This window comes from Halichoerus grypus, chromosome 1 (genome assembly GCF_964656455.1).
Source record: "Halichoerus grypus chromosome 1, mHalGry1.hap1.1, whole genome shotgun sequence".
Classification (NCBI taxonomy): Eukaryota; Metazoa; Chordata; class Mammalia; order Carnivora; family Phocidae; genus Halichoerus; species Halichoerus grypus.
The window spans coordinates 54523196-54547290 of record NC_135712.1 but is presented as its reverse complement, the minus strand read 5'-3'; the positions used below and the strand labels follow the sequence as shown (position 1 = coordinate 54547290).

At 35.5% G+C, this 24095-nt stretch overlaps 2 protein-coding genes across 11 annotated transcripts in view; one reads left to right on the top strand and one right to left on the bottom strand.

Annotated features, from left to right (window-relative positions):
- Nucleotides 1-2811, bottom strand: part of DZIP3 (DAZ interacting zinc finger protein 3) — a 96572-nt gene extending 93761 nt beyond the window's left edge. For 9 of the 10 annotated variants that reach the window (XM_078065767.1, XM_078065773.1, XM_078065782.1 and 6 more), the window contains exon 1: nucleotides 2521-2811. The gene's annotated coding sequence lies outside the window, so the exon portion shown is untranslated. Of the gene's footprint in view, nucleotides 1-2264; nucleotides 2406-2520 lie in introns of all 10 variants that reach the window. The other variant, XM_078065778.1, reaches the window with a different exon arrangement.
- An 89-nt stretch (nucleotides 2812-2900) lies between these two features.
- CIP2A (cellular inhibitor of PP2A) overlaps nucleotides 2901-24095 on the top strand; it is a 35438-nt gene continuing 14243 nt past the window's right edge. The window contains exons 1-12 of the mRNA XM_036068330.2: nucleotides 2901-3128; nucleotides 6869-7016; nucleotides 8947-9059; nucleotides 9906-10000; nucleotides 10517-10613; nucleotides 11385-11507; nucleotides 11646-11791; nucleotides 15311-15386; nucleotides 18417-18635; nucleotides 20122-20281; nucleotides 21985-22126; nucleotides 23411-23510. Of these exons, the coding sequence (XP_035924223.2) occupies nucleotides 3027-3128; nucleotides 6869-7016; nucleotides 8947-9059; nucleotides 9906-10000; nucleotides 10517-10613; nucleotides 11385-11507; nucleotides 11646-11791; nucleotides 15311-15386; nucleotides 18417-18635; nucleotides 20122-20281; nucleotides 21985-22126; nucleotides 23411-23510 (1521 nt within the window). The 5' untranslated portion in view covers nucleotides 2901-3026. The remainder of the gene's footprint in view (nucleotides 3129-6868; nucleotides 7017-8946; nucleotides 9060-9905; nucleotides 10001-10516; nucleotides 10614-11384; nucleotides 11508-11645; nucleotides 11792-15310; nucleotides 15387-18416; nucleotides 18636-20121; nucleotides 20282-21984; nucleotides 22127-23410; nucleotides 23511-24095) is intronic.

Genomic DNA, 24095 nt, shown 5'->3' with positions numbered 1-24095 from the left:
AAAGACAACAAATACTGGAAGAGATGAAATTATTTGCAGATGATATGCAGCTAGAAAGTCTAAGAGAGTAAGCAAAACTCTATTAAAATTAATAAGAGATTTTAGTCAGGGTCTGGATAAAAGATGTATCAAAAATCAGCTTTTATTACAGTGGCAATAACAAATTAAAATTTTAAAGGAGAAAAAGAGAACCCACTCACATTAACAAAAATTATATAACGCCCTGGAAGAAACTTAATACAAGACTATATGATAAATTATATGAAATTTCACTGAACATAAACCACAACATGAGTACTATTAACTACCTCAGCAATATCTGTATCTTCTCAATCACCCAAACTAGAAACTTGAAATCCCTCTTCATATCCTAAATAAAGAGTCACTATGTCCCGCCTATTTCACTTCATATATATTTCTCAAATTTGTCACCTCTTCGTTACCTCCACTTCAATTACCCTGGTAATCCTCTGGAAAGAGAGCAGCAAATTAAACATTCTCCTTACTTCTAACCTTATCCATCTCAAAATCCTAGCCCACCCAGCTGCCAAAGTAATCAACCTAAAGCACAAACCTAAATAGATCAGGCCCCATTTTAAAACTAGAAATCACCACTGAATTCAGGATCAAGAATAATAAGGTCTTTAGTCACCTGGACCAAGCTTCATCTCGTCCTCCTCCTTCCCCCCTTCTGGTGCCTAAAATAAGGCTCTGTGTGCCTCATTATTAGGATATGCGAGTATTTCTGCTTAAATACATGAGGGCTTCTCACAGCTACCACCATGGTACATACTACTAAACCTCCAACATCAATTTTTTAAGGTTTTTTGAGAAAGACATTATTTTATATTAAAGTGAATATTTTACAGAAGAGAATGCAAATTTTATATAACTACTTAAGTTAAAACGCAAGATTTTAAAGAAAGATGGCATTTACAACCAGCAGCTTGGACCTTTTCCCTTGGCTCAGAATGAGTAGGAAGATGACGCATTTGTTATTATTAGTGAAAAGTCTAACACTAACCTGTTATCACTGCATTTGCCAATGAACCAAGATGTAACTAACACCTGCTGAGAACTAATTATGCCAGGCAACTGCTCTAAATTTTTTAAGTTGATTAACTCATTTTATAATAGTTTACACCACCTGACATGACCTCATTTTTACTGCTACTCTCACTCTTGCTCTCTGCTCCAGTCATAGTGGCATCCTTGCTGTTCCTGACAAACTTCATGGTCCCACTTTAGGACCTTTTCTCCTGGAGAGCATGGCTCTCTCCTTCAACAGCTTGAAGCACTTCCTCAAATATTGCTTTCTCTTTCCTGACCTCCCAATTCTTTTCTTCCCAATCACCATTACTCTCAAAGAGTAATTCAGCTAATTTTTCTTTCTCCATCTCACTCTCCTTTCTTTCTCCTGTCACTTCTTACTGTTTTTTCCCCCTACCAGAATGTAATTTCCGTAACAGTATTTTTTATTCACTAAATCTCTAGTGCCTATGACAAGTACCGAGTACACTGTAGGGTCTCAATGATCTACTGAATTATTTATTGACCTTATCTTATTAAACAGGTACTACTGTTAGCTGGATTTTACCTAATGAAGAAACTGAAGCACTGAGAATCTGCCACACTGGTCACATAGTAAAAGATGGAACTAGAGTTTGTAAGTACACCGTCTGGTTTCACTCTTTAAATAACTGCATGGTGCCTCTAACTTACATGAATTCCACATGTACTACCTATTTAGTACATTTCCCTAATTAGACAGTTGCTTCCCCGCAGGGGATAGTTCATCATCTTTGTTCTCTTACGACTTCTAACCCGTTTTACAATCAATAATCGTTTACAGAATGAATGCATAGATACATTACCCAATTATTTTTACATGTATGTCTCAATTGGCTAGATTGTAAGCTTTCAGATTTAATTAAAAAATATAAAAAGAAATCCTGCCTTTAAAAATGCAGTGATGTAAAAATATTTTCTTTGAATTGACCAAACATGATTAATGACGAATGGTTTAATTAAGAGGACATGTACCCTACTCTTACAATTTTCTCCAAACTGGTTTTTAAAGCTTAATTCAACATTAACATACGTTAAGCAAAAAAAAGCTCCAGAACCAGCTACTCAGTTCATTATATACACATGCACAATAATTATCTCTTATCAAAAACCGCAAACGACAGTGCCATGTTCAGAGACACCGAGATTTACAAAACATTCGATCACGCCAGATAAAAACAGATACCTTCACTTACAAAAACTGACGCTAATGAGAACACCCTCCGCAGCAATACCTGGCCCAGAAGTCACCAGGAGCTAGCTTTCTGGAATAAGTTTGACGACTACCTTAAGGGCATGACTACCTTGCCACAGAATCCCAATGGTCTTGGCTTATTCTGAAAAACAAACATTCCTGGGTAGAAAGGGTGGACATAGGAGAGATTTTAAAAAGAGGCCCCTCCCAGGCCGCCTCAAAATCTAGAGCCCAAGATTCTCCTCAGAGCTCCTCACCGTGTCTAGACTAGGGGAAAGCGACCATTTCTCAAGTAGCGGTTCACGCACAAAAGAAAAGCCGGCCATCCAGGGTGAAGGCCGAAGAAGCAAACATAAACTCAGAGCTCTGACGAACAAGGACCCTCTTCCGCCTAACCGCCCCTTCGCAAGTTGAGCCGCAATCACATTTCTCGCGAGATTTATCGTCTCCACGCGATCTCGAAGCTGAAACCTCGCGGCTTTTCAGCTAAGCGAGGACACGGTGGGTAGTGGGAAGGGGGTTCTGGAAGCACAGCTCTCAACCCTCTTCGTGAACCCACAGACCTCCTCGACCCTCCTCCCCACTCCTCCCCTTTCTTCATTGAGAGCAGTTCCCCAGAGTGCCTAGGGACTTCCGGAGCCCTACCGGAACCGGAAGCATCGGGAGTGAGGGGGTGGAGCTGAAAAATCAAAAAAAGCGCGGCGAAAGCTGGAGGCCGGAGCTGGCAGGTGGTGGCCCCCAGGAGGGGTTGTGGCGGGTGCCAATGGACTCTACCGCCTGCTTGAAGTCCTTGCTCCTGACCATCAGTCAGTATAAAGCCGTTAAGTCGGAGGCGAATGCCACCCAGCTTTTGCGGCACTTGGAGGTGAGGGGCTCCAGGGTGAGGGACTAGACGGGCTTCCCTGTAGAAATCCTTAGTTCACGGTGCGGCCAGGGTGTAGCTGCCCCAGCCTAGGAAAGGAAGGACTGCTCCTCGCTCCCTCAGGTGTCTTTTTGTATTTGTAAGGAAGGCGAGTGTCAGCCTTGAATTCCCACCCATCTTCTTACTCTGCCCCAAGTCCCTCCGCGTTTAGCTGACTGCAGCTAGAGGGAAGAGTGACTACTCAAAGTCCTAAGAAGACGGGAAGGTGTGACATAAGGTTGCGGAATTTAAGCTGTGTTGGGGATTAGTAGAGGAGAAAGTTCGGAGCTCTATGTTTTCCTTCGTTTCTTTGGTTTTTCCATCGCAACAGAACTCTTACAGAATAGAATACACAGAAATTCTCGGGGGTGGAGGTGATGGGGAGTGACGATTGTTTTATTCCTTGTCCCTTAGGCAGTTTACAATCTGAACCAGTTGCTTACGGCTTTTCTTATATATTTTGTTATATTAACTCTATGATATAAAAGCTAAATTACCAAAGATTAGCAAAATACATACTACGGAGAGAAGACTTGTGAATGGTAGGGCAACATCAATCTTTGGTGATACTGGAGTGCATTAAATATGCCTTTGTTTTCTCCAGCTTCACTGATGCTTCTCCTTATGACTTCAGTGTCCACCCTTCCTGAGTACATTTTCTTTTTTCATTCATTATTTCAACAAATCCCTACAAACCTAATAATTGAGGTGTTAGCTGTTAAATGCTAAGGCTTTGCTTCTCAGTTAGAATAGAACAATGTGCTAGTGGGCTCCAGAAGCTGCAGAATGAGCAGTTTTATTTAAGAAGTAGGAATACAGCATTTTGAATACTAATCTGAAACATTACTTCTCTTTGAGAAAAAACAGATATGCCTTGAATCTGAGAGCCCTGTTATAGTGAATTGAAGGAGACTCAAAGAAATTTAAGGCTTAGAGACTGACTCGTTGATACTACATTCCCGAACTTTTAAGGGGTTTACTGAAAACTTCTGCCATTTAGAGTGATAAAGTACATGTGGTACATAATGTGCATTAATCTTAAGTGAAGAGTTTGAGTTCTTAACATACGTGTACAATCAATTAGCTACCTCCTGTTCCAGATACAGAACATTTCGAGTCCCCTATAAGGTTTTTTTCAATTGTCCCTTCTCATAACGTTCAGATAAGTGGATTCATAAGATACGTACTTTTGTGTCTGACTTCTTCCGTTCTATAAATCTGTGAAATTCATTCATGTTGCACATGTGCTAGTACTTCATTCTATTTTATTGCTGTGTAGAATTCCACTGTATAAATGTACCACAGCTTATGTACATTCTGTTGATGGGCAATTGGGTTTCTGGCTCTGGGTAGAATTTTGAATAAATCTGTTATAAACATTTCCAAACCTTTTTTGGATATATGCTCTCATTTATATACTTAGGAGTGGGATTGTTAGGTCTTATGGTAGGTTGATGTTCAGTTTTAGCTGAACTGCCGAGCAGTTTTCCACAGGTTACACCAGTTTTACCCTCCTATCAGCAACACATGAAATTTGCTGTCACTCATCCTCATAGATCCTTGGTGTTTTCAGATTTTTAAATTTTAACCATTTTGGTGGGTGATGTTAATGGTGAATATCTCTGTGCAAAATAGGTGTTACATCTGAGGATACAAAGAAATGGTTACCATGTGAAATGAGATGATTCATTTTGCTATTCTGCTGCACTTCTGCAGTATTTTTTCTTTATAGCCCCATGCAGGACCTGAGCTTTGAATTTGTTTATGATTGGCAGAGCTGAGCTGGTCTCATTCTTAATGGTTTTTTGTAGCACTAATGTTACATAATGGTTATGAGCACGGATTCAGGAACAATGAATTTCAATTATGCTGCTGTCTTGGTGTATGCCTCAGTTTACTCATCTGCAAAACAGCGCCTAGCTTACAGTTATTATGAAGATGAAAAGAATTAACATATATAGAACAATGCTTAGGCCAAAGTAAGTACTAAAATATTAGTTATTACTGAAATAAATTCTATTTGCATGAAAACATCCAAGTAAAGAAGAAAATTTGTAAAGCGATTTTTACATTTTACCTTGTAATAAATAACTATTACATGGTAGAGTATTTACGTTGTTGAAATACAGGTCTCATCCTGAGGGAAATTGTATTTAAAGCAGAAAATGTCTTAATCTCGAAGGTGTAGCTTCATGAGTAGGCAAAAGGCCAATCGGAACATTCCTTACCCCCCAAATACTACTACTATCAGTATGTAATTTCACCATTGGACCTGTTTTTTCTGTCTTTTTAGACTTTAATGTTAAAACATGCTCCTTTTTTAAGATTTATTTATTTTAGAGAAAGAGAGGGAGAGTGAACACAAGCGGGAGCGGCTCAAGCAGACTCCACGCTGAGCACGGAGCCCAAAACGGGGATGAATCCCACGACCCTGAGATCATGACCTGAGCTGAAACCAAGAGTCAGACGCTTAACTGACTGTGCCACCCAGGCACCCCAGATATCAGCAAAGCTTTAAAAGAAAAACTGACATCTGGGCGAGGAAATAAAAGAGAGATACAGAAAGAAAAGATTATAGGGATGCTAAAACAGCCTGTTCAGACCTTATCTTTTTAAAATAAAAGTGTTTGCAACAGATTTTACCCAATTTTAAAGTAACTAATTGTTTTTCCATCCTTATAGAAAAGATACTTTTCTTTATAGAAAAGTTAGGCTTTTAATAACATTCAAAAACCCTTTTGAAAATACCTGGCTGTCGAGATGCCTGGATGGCTCTGTCAGTTAAGCATCCGACTCTTGATTTCTGCTCAGGTCATGATCTCAGGGTCCTGGGATCAAGCGCCCCATTGGGCTCCCCACTCAGCGGGAAGTCTGCTTGTCTCCCTCTTCCTCTGCCCTCCCCCTCCTCGCTCTTTCTCTCTAAAGTAAATAATAAAAAATCTTAAAAAAAAAAAAAATACCTGGCTGTCTAACTACTGTTTTTGGCCTTCAATCTCAGCTTTACCTTTTCACATGGAAAAGGGAAGTGTGGTTTATAGAGTTTTAAGAAAGGAGTAAAAGTGGAATAACCAAAAATAAAATTTGTCTATTCATGACCTGTCTACTTAAAAGCTTTCTTTTTTTTTTTTAACTTCCATTTTTGTGATCTCTAACTTCTGGGCTCAGCTACTGTCTTTGGAGGGAGCAAAAGGAGTAACCATATACTTAATCCCATAGCTAAGCCTTTGGATTTAGCTACTTTTCACTTTGTATTGCCTCCCCCAAAATAGGTGGAGTGCATGTACTGGAACTTATTTACTCAATAAATATATTGCAGTAGAGTGTTGATTTATACCCTATACCTTCATAGGGTGTTCAGTGTAGTAAAGAGGATAAATATTACTAGGTGGTCAAAGTTTGCCAGCTCATAAAATAAAAGTATAATGTGCTATAGGATAGTTTAATAGGCAAACTAACCTAGTTGGTGAAAGAGGGTTAGTGAAAGTTTCAGGAGGAGACAAATTAAAACTTGGATCTGAATGATTATATTAGCTAGTGAGAGAAGGGATAGGTGATCTTCCCAGCAGAAGGAATAGCATTTGACTTTTCTAAATTGGAAAAAAGCATGGCAGTGGCACTTTGGAAGAACTGAGTTCTTATTTGAAATGGAGAAGGGATGGAAATTGCCAATTCTTAACTAACACAATTTAATTACTATTTTGTAGGTAATTTCTGGGCAGAAACTCACACGATTGTTTACACCAAATCAGATATTACCAAGTGAATGCTTGAGTTGCCTTGTGGAGCTACTTGAAGACCCAAGCATAACTGCACCACTGGTCTTAAGTATCATCAGCTTGCTGTCTCAACTAGGTAATGTATTTCCTTTCTCTTTTTCATTTTTTAGAAGATGTCGCATTTAATATTTTTGTAAGGGCAGACTGAGTTATAGTATCTTTTGGAGAATGATTCACATTCAAAAGATTTCGTCATTGCAGGACCTTTCAGAATTTTTTGCATTATGGATCCCTTATAATGGTAATTCTAAGTGGTTTGCCGGAGCAGCACTTGCCCTTATAAAAAGAATATTATACGCATCCTTTCTTAAAATTATTGGAACAAAGAATCTGAAGCATAGCAAAGGTTCAGGGGTCTACAGAAAAGAAAGCATCTTGGGAAATGCTGGCCTACTTTTGAATTTAGAAAAATACATACACATAATGCCCGTATTAAATACATCATTCAGAAAAGTCATAGCTAGTGATAAAAAAAAATCATCCTTTTTTGATAGACTACACTGAACTCTTTTTTCTATCTTTAGTTTTTAAATTTTCATTTCATGGGTACTTTTTTTCTTGATGTGTGCTTGAGAGTGGAGGGGAGATAATTCTGTGTGTGATGATAAAATTAATGCATGCTTATTATAAAAAAAATTCCAGTGATCCAGGAATATTAACATAGACCATCATGTCCAGTGGAACTTTCTGTGATGATGGAAATGTTCTATATGTATTTTCCATTATAATAGTCATTAGCCACATAGGACTATTGAGCATTTGTAGTGTGAATAGTAGACTGAAGAACTAAATCTTTAATTTTAATTGATCTAAATTTAAATAGTAATTGCGGCTTAGTGTCTAAGCACAGATACAGAGTAAAATAGAATGTCTTTACTCATCACCACCAACTCTTCTTATCATTTACTTTGGTAGATAATATTTCTTAATGGTCTGATAGGTGTCTTTCTAGATCTTTTTCTATGCTATAACAAATTATTTTAGATCAAATAAATTAACAAATACTTTTTTTAAGATTTTATTTATTTGAGAGAAAGAGCGCATGGTGGGAGGGGGGTGCAGAGGGAGAGGGAGAAGCAGTCTCCCCTCGGAGCAGGGAACGCAACTCCCAGGCTTGATCCCAGGACCCCCAGACTATGACATAAGCCCAAGACAGACACTTAAGCAACTGAGTCACCCAGGTGCCCAATTAACAAATAATTTTGGTTCTTTTTTAAAAAATGGTGTTGCAGAACATCAGATTTTTTTTTTTTTTCACTTAACATATGTTAGCTATCTTTCCATATTGGTGTCTTTTTAATATCTGCCTTGTACCATATTGTAGAGTACTATAATTTATTCAGCTACTCTCCTAATGGTGGGTACTCATGTATGCTCTTTTTCAAGTTTTTGTTATCAGAATCAATACATTTTTATGTATTTTTGCTCAAATATTAGTGTATTTCTGTTGAATTAATTCTCAGATTTTCAGGTCATTTTTCAATTCAATAGTCATTACTAAATTACTTTCCAAAAAGGCTATGCTAATTCTAACATCTGCCAACCTTTTGTATGAGAATGGCAGTCTTTTTCAACATTTAAATATATTAGAAATTTTTTAAATGAACGTCTTTTTATTTTATTTTTTAAGTTTTATTTTTTAGTTAATAGACTTATTCTTTAGAGCAGTTTTAAATTACAAAAAAATTGAGATGATTATCTTTTAACTACAAAACTTTTCTAAATATGTAAAGCAAGTTTTTTCCTTTAATTTAGTCCACATAGAAAAATCATTTGTTTATTGACAAAAAAGGAAAAGCTCATACTCCCTTTCCTTTTCCATCTCATACTATTTCTGTGATTAGACTTCTGAATTGGAAGGTAATAATAAATACAATAGCCATATCATACTTGATATTTTTATACACAGTAAATTTAATATGAAATAAACTTAAAATTATTTATCTTTTATCCATGAAAACCATATATAAAAGTGATATTTGGTGCCATTTTATCTTGACTTGCAGCTGTAGACAATGAAACCAGAGACTGCCTTCAGAATACATATAACCTGAATAGCGTGCTAGCAGGAGTGGTTTGCCGGAGCAGCACTTGCCATAGTGATTCGGTGTTTTTGCAGGTATATACACCTCCACGGTACTCTTCACTTAATACTTGTTTTTCCTTCTTTATTTGCAGATCAAAATTGACGGTATATATTGTAAATTGCTAATTTATACTATATATGCTGACATAATCCTGCATGAATAGGACAGTTCTCACCATTAATAGATTTAAGAGCTTGTCAATCACACATGTACTACTGTTTAAAAGTTTCTAGAGAAGGGAAGTTTATCCACATCTAGCATTATTTTTGAAGAAAAGCAAATCTACGTTATAACTGCTTTGACAGACTTATAAACACAGATGTCAACATTTTGAGATGTAAGCTATTTGTATTAAAATTGCAAATTGAGTTGCCATCTAGTCCCAATCTGTTGAGGAAACATTCCACAAAAAATGAAAGCTATAGATTTAGTCTGTTTAGCATGACTCGAAGTTCTCATACAGATATTTTGTTGAACCTAAAATGCCATCAGTTGCAAGAAAGGAAAACATCACCAATTAAACTGACATGCAGTTTTAAAGATGGCAAAATATGATAAAATATATCTTAGAATTCATGGAATATGTATATGTTTTAGCTTGCATATATGTTTAAGATGTTTAAGTGAACCAGGTTGATGCTCTGTTTGAGATAGATTGTATAGAAATGTGTGGAATCAGGAGATGAACCCTAAAATTCTTAGTAGTCTCATTACTTTATGTTTAAAGAACAGAACCATTTTAAGAAATAGAAAAGTTCTTGCTCTAAACTCTGCTTCCTAAAATGGTGACATGCTCAGAATATGCTTAGAAGTCCATGATTGTAAGCATGCAGTAGGTTTTTATATGTTTATATTCATTAGTATTTTCTTATTCTTAGTGCATTCAGCTTCTGCAGAGAGTAACATACAACGTCAAAATTTTCCATTCTGGTGCCAATATAGATGAGTTAATTACCTTCCTGATAGGTCATATGTGAGTATGCAACCAAACATGTAACCAAATAATCTGTTGATTTATTTTTAAAATAAAACTGTAATAGTTCAGTTTTTCTTAGATAATATTTTCCAACTTTTTAAATTGAGTGAGACTCCAATTCTTGTTTACTCCTTTTAGATGATTTCAGGGATCAAATGGTATAAAGCGGCTTTAATTTTCATAACAAAAATTTATGAAATGAATTGATTTGAACAGAAAAACTATTGAAACTGAAAATTTTATGCTTATGTTTAATCTTGGTAGGAGAATATACTGATGAGATAGCACATGGTCATTCTGACAATTATTTCCATATTTCTGTGCTATAATTGAGAAAGATCATTTAGTTTCAAAATATGAAATGAATGGTCAATATTATTCAAAGCTTGACTGTCTTCACATGTTAATCATTTTTACATATAAAAAGGAGTTTAAATGTAAGTTACTATAAAATAGAATAATTTAAAATGAATTTAATACTTTTATCTTTTCTTATCTTCCTTAAAACAACAGTCAGTCTTCTGAAGATGAGTTAACAATGCCTTGTCTAGGATTATTGGCAAATCTTTGTCGGCACAATCTTTCTGTTCAAACATACATAAAGACTTTGGTAAGTTTTGCGTAAAATCTTTCTTATTTGTGGTGAGCTCTATGCTTAAAGAAAATCATATCCATGTTTTTCTTTAAAAAAAAAAATTAACAAGAATTCTCATGTCTCCTCCAGCTGACTCATCAAAGTTAAGGAACAGATTGACACATAATTAACTAGAAATATTCCAACCTTGGCACATGTTGTATTTGAGATGATAAGTATTAATAAAACTGTTGAGTACTAAAAGTTTTCCTTCTCAATAGCATCCCATTATTTCTTATATTGAATAATACAAGAAATGCTAAATTATTTTGTGCTAATAGAAAGGACACACATCACTGGCAATCCCATTTACCTCAGATCTTATATTTCCACAAAATCAATGGCAACTCCACCAGAAAGATCCATGAATAAATGACTGCAGCAACTACCAGCACTTGTAATGAGTGAAGACACACAAATGAGGTTAACTGAACCACCGTTAGAAATATGTCAAATCAAGAAAGTTCATTGATTCTTTAAGGTACTTTGTGAACAATTCCCCTGCTATGCAGTATCCAATATTACCTGTTTAATTTCAAATTAAACAATTATCTCATTTGTTCTGTACTGGAGGTACTTTGGAGGTGGAAGTTATCTTGAGCCATGGAAGTGTTTGAATAATTTCTTAAGTTGATAAGGATGTTTAATAGAAGTTTACCTACTCTGTGCAAGATACACTTTCTAAACCAAAATATAAACCTAAAAATTTTTCATTCTAATTTATTTAAAACTTTTTTTCTTTCTCAGAATAATGTGAAATCTTTTTATCGAACTCTTATAAGCTTCCTGGCCCACAGTAGTTTAACTGTGGTTGTGTTTGCACTTTCAATATTATCCAGTTTGACATTAAATGAAGAGGTGGGGGAAAAGGTAAATATGATTTTTTTATTTTTGAAAATAGTTCTGAAGTTTATATTCTCTGATATTTTACAAGTATTGAGACTTTGTTTAGAATGGTGTCAACTTAAATTTTTTTGTATAATATACTTTTCCTAATTTGTTTTTAAGCTGTTCCATGTTCGAAACATTCATCAAACTTTTCAGCTAATGTTTAATATTCTCATAAACGGTGATGGCACATTGACTAGGAAGTATTCAGTTGATCTATTGATGGATCTCCTTAAGAATCCTAAAATTGCTGATTATCTTACCAGGTATGGCTCTCTGACAAATTTTAAGACTTGTTTTTCTTTTCAATGAACCAAGATATGTTTGTGATTAATAAAACTGCCTTTTCAGAGTTAGTAAACTTGGATTCTACTAATGGACAAGGGACTCAATTGAAATGTTTTGATGTGCTTTATTCCCATTGTTTTTGCTTTTTTGGCCTAAAATGTACAAGTATAAGAACATGGGTGGTGAGGGGGTGTGTTTCAATCTTTGTCTTAGATAAATAAGGTTGTATCACTGTCTAAAATGTACACATCTTAATTAATCTTTTCCAGTGCCAGATTTAAATCTTAAACATTACAATTTTTGGAAAAATACTGTTATAGGGACATTTATGTCAGTATATTTGTCTTTTCTTTTTTGCATAAAAATGAATAGCATTTTCTTCATTATGTGCCTCTGTTGTGTCATAAGGTAAAATGAGAACATATATTTATATGCCCATTCTATCTCAGTGGCATTTCATGTGATCATTTATCTTTTGAGATCAGTTAGCAACTGTTTTCCAAAGAGCTTGTGGCCGTTTAATACTTTTATTTTTTAGAGAGGGATGGGGAGAGCAAGAGGGTGGGGGAAGGACAGAGGGAAAGGAGAGAGAGAATACTAAACAGGCTCCACACCCAGCGCAGAGCCCAAGACAAGGCTGGATCTCACAATCCTGAGATCAGGATCTGAGCCAAAATCAAGAGTCGGACACTTAACTGGCTGAGCCACCCAGACACCCCTGGCCTTTTTATATCTTAAGTTTTCCCCAATGCCTCAGCCGCTTTGTGGTTGTAGGTTAGGAAATTGGAGAAATTGCTTCAAAGAGTTCAATTAATCATTCACAAATGAGAAGACAGTTATGGAGCCCCTGCTGTGGTCAAGTACTGGGGGATGTGGGAGTGTTAGCAGAGAGAGGAATTTGAAGACATAGCCCCTAATCTTTGAGGAACATGGAACCAGAAATTGTACAAAACATAGTCCCAAATTTTAAGGAATGTAGAATCTAGACATTAAAAAAACAAAAGCTGGGCACCTGGGTGGCTCAGTCGTTAGGCGACTGCCTTCGGCTCAGGTCATGATCCTGGAGTCCCAGGATCGAGTCCCGCATCGGGCTCCCTGCTCGGCGGGGAGTCTGCTTCTCCCTCTGACCTCCCCTCTCTCATGCTCTCTCTCTCAAATAAATAAATAAAATCTTTAAAAAAATAAAAATAAAAAAATAAAATAAAAAAACAAAAGCTAACCACAAGGGCAAGGTTGACCACTACCCATATGGCTAACTGATGTTTTACAGAACCAAGAACCATTCACATTAGTAATGAAGGATAGTTGGAAAAAGGGCAGGCAGGGACAAGGGGCCCCTACCTAAGAGGGAAGGATTTTACACCAAGGGCTCCTCCACCCTTTCCCGCGTGATAGGCAGATGACAAAAACCTGACTGGGTGACAGGCTCATGGAGGATTAATCAGATTAAAACAGCCCGCCAACAAGCCCATAAAAACCCCTAGACTGAGAAACTCCAGTGGCAACTCTCTCAGGTCCCCTCCCTCTGCCGGAGCTTTGTACTATCACTCAATACACTTTGCTTTGCTGTCCATCACCCTTTATCTGGTCTACCTCTTCATTCTTTGAAGCAGCCGGGACCAAGAACTGCGGGCACTAAAGGAAAAGAAATCCTACAACATTAGCATTTAATTTTTTTTCTTTTCTTAAGCATAGGTGGATAAGAAATCATTCTTCCAGAGTGCCCTTCCTTTACTTGTCTTCCCTGTATCTGTTCTAAGAGTCCTCCCAATATACTCTCGTGTAATACCCATTCTGGCCACCAAATAGTGCTTGTTTAACAACTTCTAAGTAAACAACAAAGGATATACCTCTGCAGGAGGACCAAAATATAATCTGATTTAGCATTTGTAAGTGGTTGCTTAATCACTTCTCCTGTAAATCTCTCAGTTCCATTATCTGTTTTCTTTTTATCTAGCCTAAAACTCCAGAATCACCTCTGGAAAGGAAATTACGTTTAATTGTGTTGTCTTCTTGTTTATTTGCTATACCATTTAGCAAAATGTTCCTGAATCTGTTCCAAAGTCTAATTTAATGTCTGGGTTCCTAATCAAAACCTGATAAAAATCACATTTTATGAATCTGTATTCTACATGTTCACTACCTCTAACTTTATTTGGGCAGCACTTCTCATATTTATTCCCAGCTTTCTTTCACATTTCCTACAGTGGCCCTTTCAAATATTTACTACTTTACTCTTGCCACTTTTCACTGAGAAGATGACCTTATCTTTGTTTCACAGAAAAAAAAAACAAAAACAAAACTGAATCCCATCTGATTGGAGTTCTTTCAAATTTTTGCCCTTAAACCAAATTACTTGTGTTTATACCAATTCTTACTTAGTGTCATCTTGTTTTGCTCATAGACACATCCCTTTATTCTGTGCATTAAATCTCATTCTGTCCTATTTTTTCAACAGTATCTTTTGTCTCTTCAATGTCTCTCATTCCATTGACTCCCTTCACTTATATTTGACTTTCAACGTTTCCCTCAACCATATGTCCCTTCTAAAATCTGTGATCTCCCATTGCATTCAAGGTAAACAAATTCTCAGTATAGCCCTCTAAAATCTGGTCTCTGGGAACCTCTCAGCCCTGTTTCTTTACATTTTCTTATGTACTTTAGTCTAATCACTTCAGACAGTAAATAGAATCTCCAACTTGCTAGAAATGCCTTTTGTGTATCCATGTGCTCTTCCCTCTGGATACTTTCGGCTTTATATGTCTAATTCCTGTTTATTTTTTAAGACTCAAGGGTGGGAAACCTCATCTGATTAGGCCTGCCACACTGAGTCTGGATTTGATATTCATCCTCCTAGCATTCTATGTATTTTTCCATGATAGTGTTGTATTTTACATTATATAATATTCTATGTTTCTGCCTTTATTCTTAGACTGTTAGGTCTCTCACAGAGCATCATTGTCTCAAACACAGGATGCACTAGTCACATAGACAATAATGTGGTTGGTACCTCTAGTAGCTCTTAGAGTTCTGTAACACAGGGCCCTGCACCTTACCTCTGTATCTGCAGAACCTAATATAATGCCTAGCTGTTATAAGTGCTTTATAAATAAATAGCTGCCTAATTTATTAGAATATTTCATGTTCTTTGAATTTTTACAAACTGAACATAGCTTTAAAAAAAAAAGCAATCGAAGTACTGAAAGTTTCAATGACTTATTTATTGCCACAGGAATCATTGTTTTTTCACTGCTCAGTAAATAACAAAGCCAAACATGTACTCATGTTTGAAGGATGAGTGAAGGCTTTTATGTATATCATAGTGATAGAATGTTTCAAGTTATAAGTAGAAATTTTGCAGACTTCTATAATAGAAGCTCAAAATAAATAGATGAAAGAAAATACACTTAAATTTTATATTTATTTTGTATATAAATCCTATTTGATGGATCAATTTCATGATTATCATTTGATGTATATTTTTATTTTAAACTTAGGTATGAGCACTTTTCTTCATGTCTCAATCAAGTATTAGGCCTTCTTAATGGAAAGGATCCTGATTCTTCTTCAAAGGTGTGTAAAAACATGACTTTTTGTTTTAAACTTTGGAAACTGTAATGTGCAAAAAAATCTTAAGTGTGCAGCTCTCTGAATTTTTACAAATTGAACACAGTCATATAACCATTATATAGATCAGAAAATAGAGCATTACCAATACTCTAGAACCCTTCTCAAGTCTTCATTCACTGGTACTAAAAATTGTTTCACAGTGCCTAATGAATATATATATACCGTGACACAGCGATTCCACTCCTAAACCACATAGCCAAGCCAAACATGTCCATAAGCTCATCAAAAGACATGTAAACAGTGTTAAATAGAAAATGCAGTTTTAAAAATGATACTATTTTCTGATTTTTTAAAAATGTCAAATGCTTAGGAGAGAAATCCAACAAAACACACACGAAGTCTCTACTCTGAAATTACAAAACATTGAGAGTTATAAAAGACCTAAATAATACAGATATACCAAGTTCATAGATTAGAAGAGTTTCAAAATCATAGCAGGTTTTAGTGTTTTTTTGTGTTTATATTTGTTTTGGTTTTGGTGTATGTGGACATTGGGAAAGTCTAAAAATAACTAGTGCTATCCTGAAAAAAATGAACAAAGTTGGAGGACTTCTAATACTACCAGATACCAAGACTTACTACAAAGCTGCAATAATTAAAACAGTGCAGTACTGTCATAAGGGTAGACAGCTAGCCCCCTGAAACGGAGTACAGTTTAAAAGCATACCATAACATATAGTCTCCTGATTGATAACAGTGCAGTTCTAAAAGAATGGTCATTTCAATAAATGATACTGAGTCAGTTGAATATCCATGTGGGAAAAAACTGAATTTTGTTTCTTACCTCACATCAAATGTGAAAATCAGTTCCAGAAAGATTGTAGATCTACATGTGAAAGGTAAACAGTGAACTTATAGAAGAAATGCCTAACAGAATATCTTTACAGCCTTGGGATAGACAAAGATCTTAAATAGGAAACAAAAGCACCAACTGTACAGGAAAAAAGTTGATGAAGTTGTACTGTATTAAAATTAAGAGCTTCTGTTCACAAAAAGACCGCTGGTAACACGGAAAAGGTATCTACAATACATACATCCAACAAAGGACTCTGATCTAAAATATATTTATTTTTTTATATATATTTAAAAACATGTATATATAAATCAAAGAAACACTGAACCCAAGAGATAATCTGAACAACAACAAAAAGAATTGATCAATAAATATGAAATGGCTGTTCAACTTTATTAATCTACAGGGAAATGCAAATTTAAATGATAATGTGATGCTACTATGTGCCCACCAGGTGGTTAAAATTAAAAATATGAATAGCATCAAATATAGATGAGAATATAAAAAACCCATAAGGTTGTAGTACTCAGGGGCTGAAAATTGGCACAACCACTTATGAAAATAGGTATTATCTAGAAATTTTGGACATGTGCATAGAGTATGAGCCAGCGATTTCACTCTTAAGTATTTACCCCAAATAGTTAAATATATATGTTCACCAAAAGACATGTATAGCTGTACTACTCCTTTTAGGCAGGAATTAGAAACAATCCAGATGCCATCAGTAATGGAATGGGTAGATAAATTGTGATACATCTATACATTAGAGTACTACACAGCAGTTAGGATGAGTGAAGGGCAACTGTGTGCAAAGTATGGATAAATTTCACTAACCTAATGCTAAGCTAAAGAAGTCAGATGGAAGGAAGGGTATATATACACTATAAGATTCTATTTATATATAAAGTTCCATGTGACTTGTTTTATATAAACTGGCAAGCTGATTAAAAAATTTATATGGAAATGCAAAGATGCAAGAATAGCTAAGATAAAAGTACAGTGTCAGAAATCTGACGGAGAGGAGTGTTTGAGGCATTGTCTAGGAGGGGACACAAGGGACTCCAGGAGTTTTGGTAGAATTCTTCTTCTGGTTGCCAGTTACACCAGTATGTTCACTTTGGAAAAACCATCCACCTTTGTAATAGTGATTGATTAGTTTACTTCTGTACATTATACTTCGTGTATATTGAGAAGGTATTTTCTTATATGGGTATAATATATCTCTAGTAAGGGAAAAGAGAAACTGAGAACATTGCTTGTCTTCAGGGAGCATAGCCAGAGATCAGGCTGCTTTGTTTGGCCATGGAACCAAGTAAATGTATTACCTATTCAAAAATAAGTACTATAATTTATATTTGAAAATGAATAAATCAAAGATTATCATTTGTTACATAGTAAATGCTAATGGGCTGAATTCCATTAAAATCAGATGCCATCAAGTTGATCAAAACACAAATCCCAGTTATATGTCATTTATAAAAACACAGATAAAGGTAGAAAGTAAGTGGATAGGCAAAGAGATGCCAATAATTTTTTTTAATGATAGGTTAGGTTGGTAGTATATGAAATGAGATAGAATTTAATTTAGCTAATAAATCGGTTGGTGTGGGATGTTATGTGATGTTATAAAGGCCCAATTTATGAGGTAAAGAACTGAGGTAGAATAGAGGAGCTAATAGGTATAAAGTCAACAATGTGCAAACAATGTGGGAAATAGCCATACGTAAGGTTTTAAAGCTTGGGAATGCCACTTTTCAGTATTATCCTAAAGTATGCTTTATAGGAATTCTTGAATCTCAGCATGACAGCAAGTGTTTGTAGTTTCTAATTTTATTTTTTAATTTCTTCTTTCATTGTAAAAACAAAACATCTGTGCTTTGAAAAAAAAAAATTAAGTACTATAGAAGGCCTATGATATTAGTTGAAGTTGCCCTCCTTTCTTTGGCTCTCATAGTCCTGCTTACTAGGAGTAACTACCATTAACAAATTTCTTTGTAACCTTATGGTACCTAATCCCGCATTTTGAAAAATATTACTGAAAGAAAAATTGGAAGCTTTCTTTAATTTTTGTTTTAGAGTATCTTCTTTAAAAATGTGTCATTTTCAGCTTCATCACTTTGTTACTTTGTATATTAAAGGCCAATGAAATTGACATTTAACGAAGACTTTATATTGCACAGGTTTTAGAATTACTTCTTGCCTTCTGTTCAGTGACTCAGCTGCGCCACGTGCTCACTCAGATGATATTTGAACAGTCTCCATCTGGCAACACCATTCTGGGAAGCCGTTCTAAATGTTTAGAACCTACTGTGGCTCTACTTCGTTGGTCAAGCCAACCTCTGGATGGGTCAGAAAACTGTTCTATTTTAGCCTTGGAGTTGTTCAAGGAAATATTTGAGGTAATATAATGATAGACAAATTGACTTTTCCATGATTCTCAGTGAACAGTTTACTTTCAAAAACGTCCACAATAAACTTCTAATTGTTTATACACTTTAGGAAAACTTTCAACTAACTCCCTTTCATTCAGCTACTGAATTTCCTTTTTTTTGGGCAAAGTCAGGAACATTGGTGTTTTCTTTTTTTGCACCGAATAGCTTATATGTACTCCTTTCAATGTAATAAGTAAAGGTATTACCTGAGATTTGTACAGCTTGTTGTTGTCTGCCTATACTTCTTACAGTAGTCACATTCTCTTTCTCCATCTTGGTAGATACTGTCTACTTTCTTTATTAGCCTATTAGTGGATTAATATAGCAACATTGGATTCAGTCACTAAGATGGAGTGGAACATGCCAGACACTGCTAGGCAATTAGGATACAGACAAAAATTCTTTCCCTAGAGGCCATTACATTCTGGTAGATTCTACTATCTAGGTCATTTAGCATTCTCTACTATTGTCTCTGTTTTTATACCCATTCTGCCTACCACAGTATCTTCTTAGAGTATTTCCCCTCATGACTGGATCCTATGCACAAACAAAAATGTATGAGTGATTAAATATATTCGTCAAAGGTGATGCACAAATTACTTTGTTGTTTTTTTTTTCTGTTTTAATTTTTTTTTTTATTATGTTATGTTGGTCACCATACAATAACATCATAAGTTTTTGATGTGGTGATCCAAGATCCATTGTTTTCGTATAACACCCAGTGCTCCGTGCAATAGGTGCCCTCCTTAATACCCATCACCAGGCTAATCCATCCCCCCACACCCCTCCCCTCTAAAACCCTGTTTGTTTCTCAGAGTCCATAGTCTGTCATGGTTCATCTCTCCCTCCAATTTCCCCCCCTTCATTTTTCCCTTCCTTCTCCTAATGTCCTCCATGCTATTCCTTATGTTCCACAAATAAGTGCAACCATATGATAATTGACTTTCTCTCCTTGACTTATTTCACTTAGCATAATCTCCAGTCCCATCCATGTTGATGTAAAAGTTGGGTATTCATCCTTTCTGATGGCTGAGTAAAATTACTTTCTGTTTTATGTTGGTCTTGACTGTTAACCAGTTTTATCATTTAAAAAACTCTCAAGATTCTTGATGGGAATATTCATAGTTGTAAAGTATTAAGACCAGTGGTGGTTATTTAATTATTGTAATTTCACTTAGCAAGTTTAGGATACTTGTTTTCAAATCATGGACACAGTCCACCAGAAAGTCTTGTTTGCAGTTGAATAGCTTAAAACCTTATTGTTCCATTTAAGAAAAAAGGCATCATAGCCATCAAAACTGGATAAAATGGTAGATTTTAAATAGGAGACACAGGTCAATTAAATATTGAAGTAATTATAAGAGATGTGATGAGAACGTTGCTTGGTGATGACTATGTCTGCGTTCTGTATTCCATCTTTATTTTTCATCATTGGTGGTGGTTAATTCTCCAGGACATTATAGATACTGCTAACTGTTCCTCAGCTGACCGTTTTGTGACCCTTCTGCTGCCTACAATCCTTGATCAACTTCAATTCACAGAACAAAATCTAGATGAAGCCTTATTAAAAAGAAAATGTGAAAGGATGGTCAAGGCCACTAAAGTTTTGTTAAATATCCTTTACTGTTAAAACATGGAAACTAACCACTCATTTTTTTCTAGCATTACCTTTACTGCATTTTTGTCTTTATTTGTAATTTCGTCACTTCTCATGCTTATATATCCATTCAGAATTACTGAATTGGAGTTTAAACTATAGAACTAATTCTCAGTGTAGAGTCTATAAAAAAGTTGTCCAGACTTTTTCCCTTTATTTTTCTGTTTAAAATTTTAAAGAATATTTTCAGAATGCCTTTTAAACTTGACTTGAACATTTTTACCGCAATTTGAGGTCAAGAGATACATTCTTAAAATAACTGCTGTGTTACTCTCGAATGCTAATTGCTATCTCTGGATGATTTGTCGTGCCATCTTTGGTTCAGTGTATCAGGGAATAAACAAACATTGGTAGAATCGTTAGTATTTTAGCTTTATATTATAATTTTTACTGAAAATTAAAGCCTCTATAAATGTTTTAATAAAGATGATATCATACTAGGTTATAAAAAAAGACAAATATTATCAAGACAAATTCATTCATTACAAAAAAAGAAAACCTTGAGTTCAATTAGAGTCACTGCCTAACTTCTGTATTCAGATTTTCTTAGGTCTTTTCTTATGTTAGCTTTTTTCTTTTAGATCAGTTGATTCTAAGTCTTTATGAAGCCCAAGTCCCATTTTGAAAATATTTCATTAATGCGTTTTTATTATTATCAGCAAGGAGCCATTATATCTCAGCCAGATCTTTTATATTTACCTGGTCAAGTTTCCTTATATCTCAGCAACAAGAATTTGCTCAACTTCATCCTGCCCTAGAACAAATTCCACATCTATTTACTCTCTTCTTGGTGTGTCTGCTCCTTAATTTTCCTCTTCCCTACTGCAGTGATTCTCAATCCTGATTATGTATTAGAATTACCTGGAGAACGTTTTAAAAATCCTGACACCTGAACCTTACTTCCAGCAGTTCTTTTCTTTTTTTTAAGATTTTATTTATTTATTTGACAGAGAGTGAGCACAAGCAGGGGGAATGGCAGGCAGGGGGAGAAGCAGGCTCCCCGCAGAGCAGGGGGAGCCTGATGTGGGACTCAATCCCAGGACCCTGGGATCATGACCTGAGCCAAAAGCAGTCGCTTAACCAACTGAGCCACCCAGGCACCCCACTTCCAGCAATTCTAATTTAATTGGAGTAATGTGAAACCCTGGTGGGGGGTGGGGGAAGATGGTGATTGATCAAACTACCCACATGATTCTAACATGCAGCCAAAGTTGAAAACCACTGCTGTAGAGATACATGATTATTTTGCTTGATTGTAGTAAAGATATCTGTAATATATGCAGGCTTCAGAATTGGTACCATTTTGAGCCAAATTTGACCCTTTTTAAATGATACTCAAATTAACTTATAATATTACAAAATAGGAAAAAATAACTTCCCTTAGTTCAGCAAATATTGAACCATTGTAATAACCTGCTAGCAAAATACTAACATCCAGCAGAGTAACGGACGTGGTGTCAGTCCCATCTCTTGCTACTTACCAATCACTTAATTAAGCTCTGAGCTCTAGTTTCCTAATCTGTCATTGAGCTAATGTAACAATGACTATATGGAAGTGCAGTAACATGATAATTTGTATGAAATCACTCTAAATACTGTAAAGTGCTATACAAATACAAGGTTGAGAATTTTTTGTTTGTATTCCTTAACAAAACTTACCTCTGTGTGGAGATGATACTCTAAAAATGCATGTTGCAAAAACCCTGACTACTATCAAATGTACCACTCTGATAGAACAACAATTTACGTATGGCAAGATTGATCTGGGGTTTGGAACAAAGGTAGCAGATTCTGAATTGTGGTGAGTATATGAAATCCAGATGGCAAAATGGTAATGGCAAACATAATAAAAATCAAAAGATCTAGTGATTCTCTCCTCTTTTGGAGGGTAATCCTTGGGTATGCACTATTAACTCAAGATGTAGCAGAGAATTAAGTTTTTTCATAATTTTTAAAAAATTCATTCAAGTCATAGATTACATGCTTCAGAGAAAGGATAATCTTAACATCTGTGATTTGTTTTTCATTGTTTAGGTTTGTTTTGTGTTTTAATATATTGTGATTATCTAAGGTCTTTTGTACTCCCTTTTCTGGAGGTTCTTTTTGACATTGCCTCAGTAATTTTATTTTTTAAGCAAAACGTGAAAAAACGGGGGTCTTTTTTTTATTACTAGGAAATCAGTTACTATTGAAGGTTTCCTACTAACAAAGACAGTTCTTTTCCTAAGCATGTCAAGACTTACGGTTTAAGGGTGAATTTTCTCTGACAGTGATGAGATAAGAGTATTTTATCCCTCCCCTCCCACATTAAGTCCATTAACAAATCTTTATTGAGGATCTGAATGCTAGACATTGATTTGTTCCAATTTCCATAAATGACATTATTGTCAATAATTGTGCTCCTCAAGAACAAGGATTACCTTTTTTTACTTTTTTGTACTCCCTTTGTGGTACGAGGTTAAGAACATGGCTTAGCATAATTTATTTGGTAAATATTAAGTATTCTGTATTGCTTAAGGTTGCCCTTTATTGTTGATATTCCAGTGACAAAGCTAAGAATTAAATAGGTCATGTTGCTGATGCTGCTAGTAATTTGGTGCAGAAAGTGGAAGCTTGGTGGTATTTGAGATTAGAAAAAGAAACACTGTTTCAATTTAGACTATTAATGCCAATTTGTTCTTTTGGGGCTTAGGTTGTAAGGATGTTGGTCTCTATTGTATTTTTTTTTTTTCAAGATTTTATTTATTTATTTATTTAACAGAGATAGAGAGCACAAGTAGGCAGAGTGGCAGACAGAGGGAGAGGGAGAAGCAGGCCTCCCGCCAAGCAGGGAGCCCGATGCGGGGCTCGATCCCAGGACCCTGGGATCATGACCTGAGCCGAAGGCAGCCGCTTAACCGACTGAGCCACCCAGGCGCCCCTGGTCTCTGTTGTATTTTTACTTCTCAAAAGAAACAGTACTTTATCTTCCTAAGGTTTAAAAACAAAGGTGTTGATTTTTTCAGAATTTCTTTAGAATTATGGACAGAAATAAAGTTCTGAGCAATTTTTTAGTTATCTAATTTAAATATGATTTATTTTTAAGCAAACTTGCTGCTGATGTAGTTTTGAAAACTCTTGATTTGATGAACAAACTTAGACAGTTGGTTCCTGGTATGGAAGTAAGTTTCTATAAAATCCTTCAGGTGAGTTTAAACTCTTCAAATATTGAAGTTTATTCATACATAAATGCTTCCTAATGTGTGAGTTTCTGTTTTAATATTCTTGATCGTTAGAAAATGTTTCTCTTAGAATTGGCCATCAGAAGACAGTTAATTGCCTTAAGTAGCTATAATGTTCCCACTACATGGTAATTTTACATAGTTTTGCAGGAATTGAACATAAATGCTTCTGACTGTAATGTACAGGATGTTCATGATAGTAGAGCTTCCTCAGCCTTTTTCCTTTCTCATGTCATACTTTAGGTTTCTTCGTTTATTTCTAATAGCATTGCAGTGAAGAGTTTTTGGTTGGGATTGATGATGTAGGGTATTAAGGGGATAAGGGACACATCTGGAAGAAAAGGACTTGATTGTGAGTGATAATAAGATTAGAGAGGGTGTGCAGAGAATAGCTGAGTAACAAATTTCAATGATGGTAGCTGAATAAGAGCTTTAATGTTTACCTTGATAGCCACAAAACCTGATTATAATAGATACTTAGCAAACATGTGTGAATTGAGTTACTATAATAAACAAAGATGGCTCTGGTCTGTATGGACAGGGTAGAAG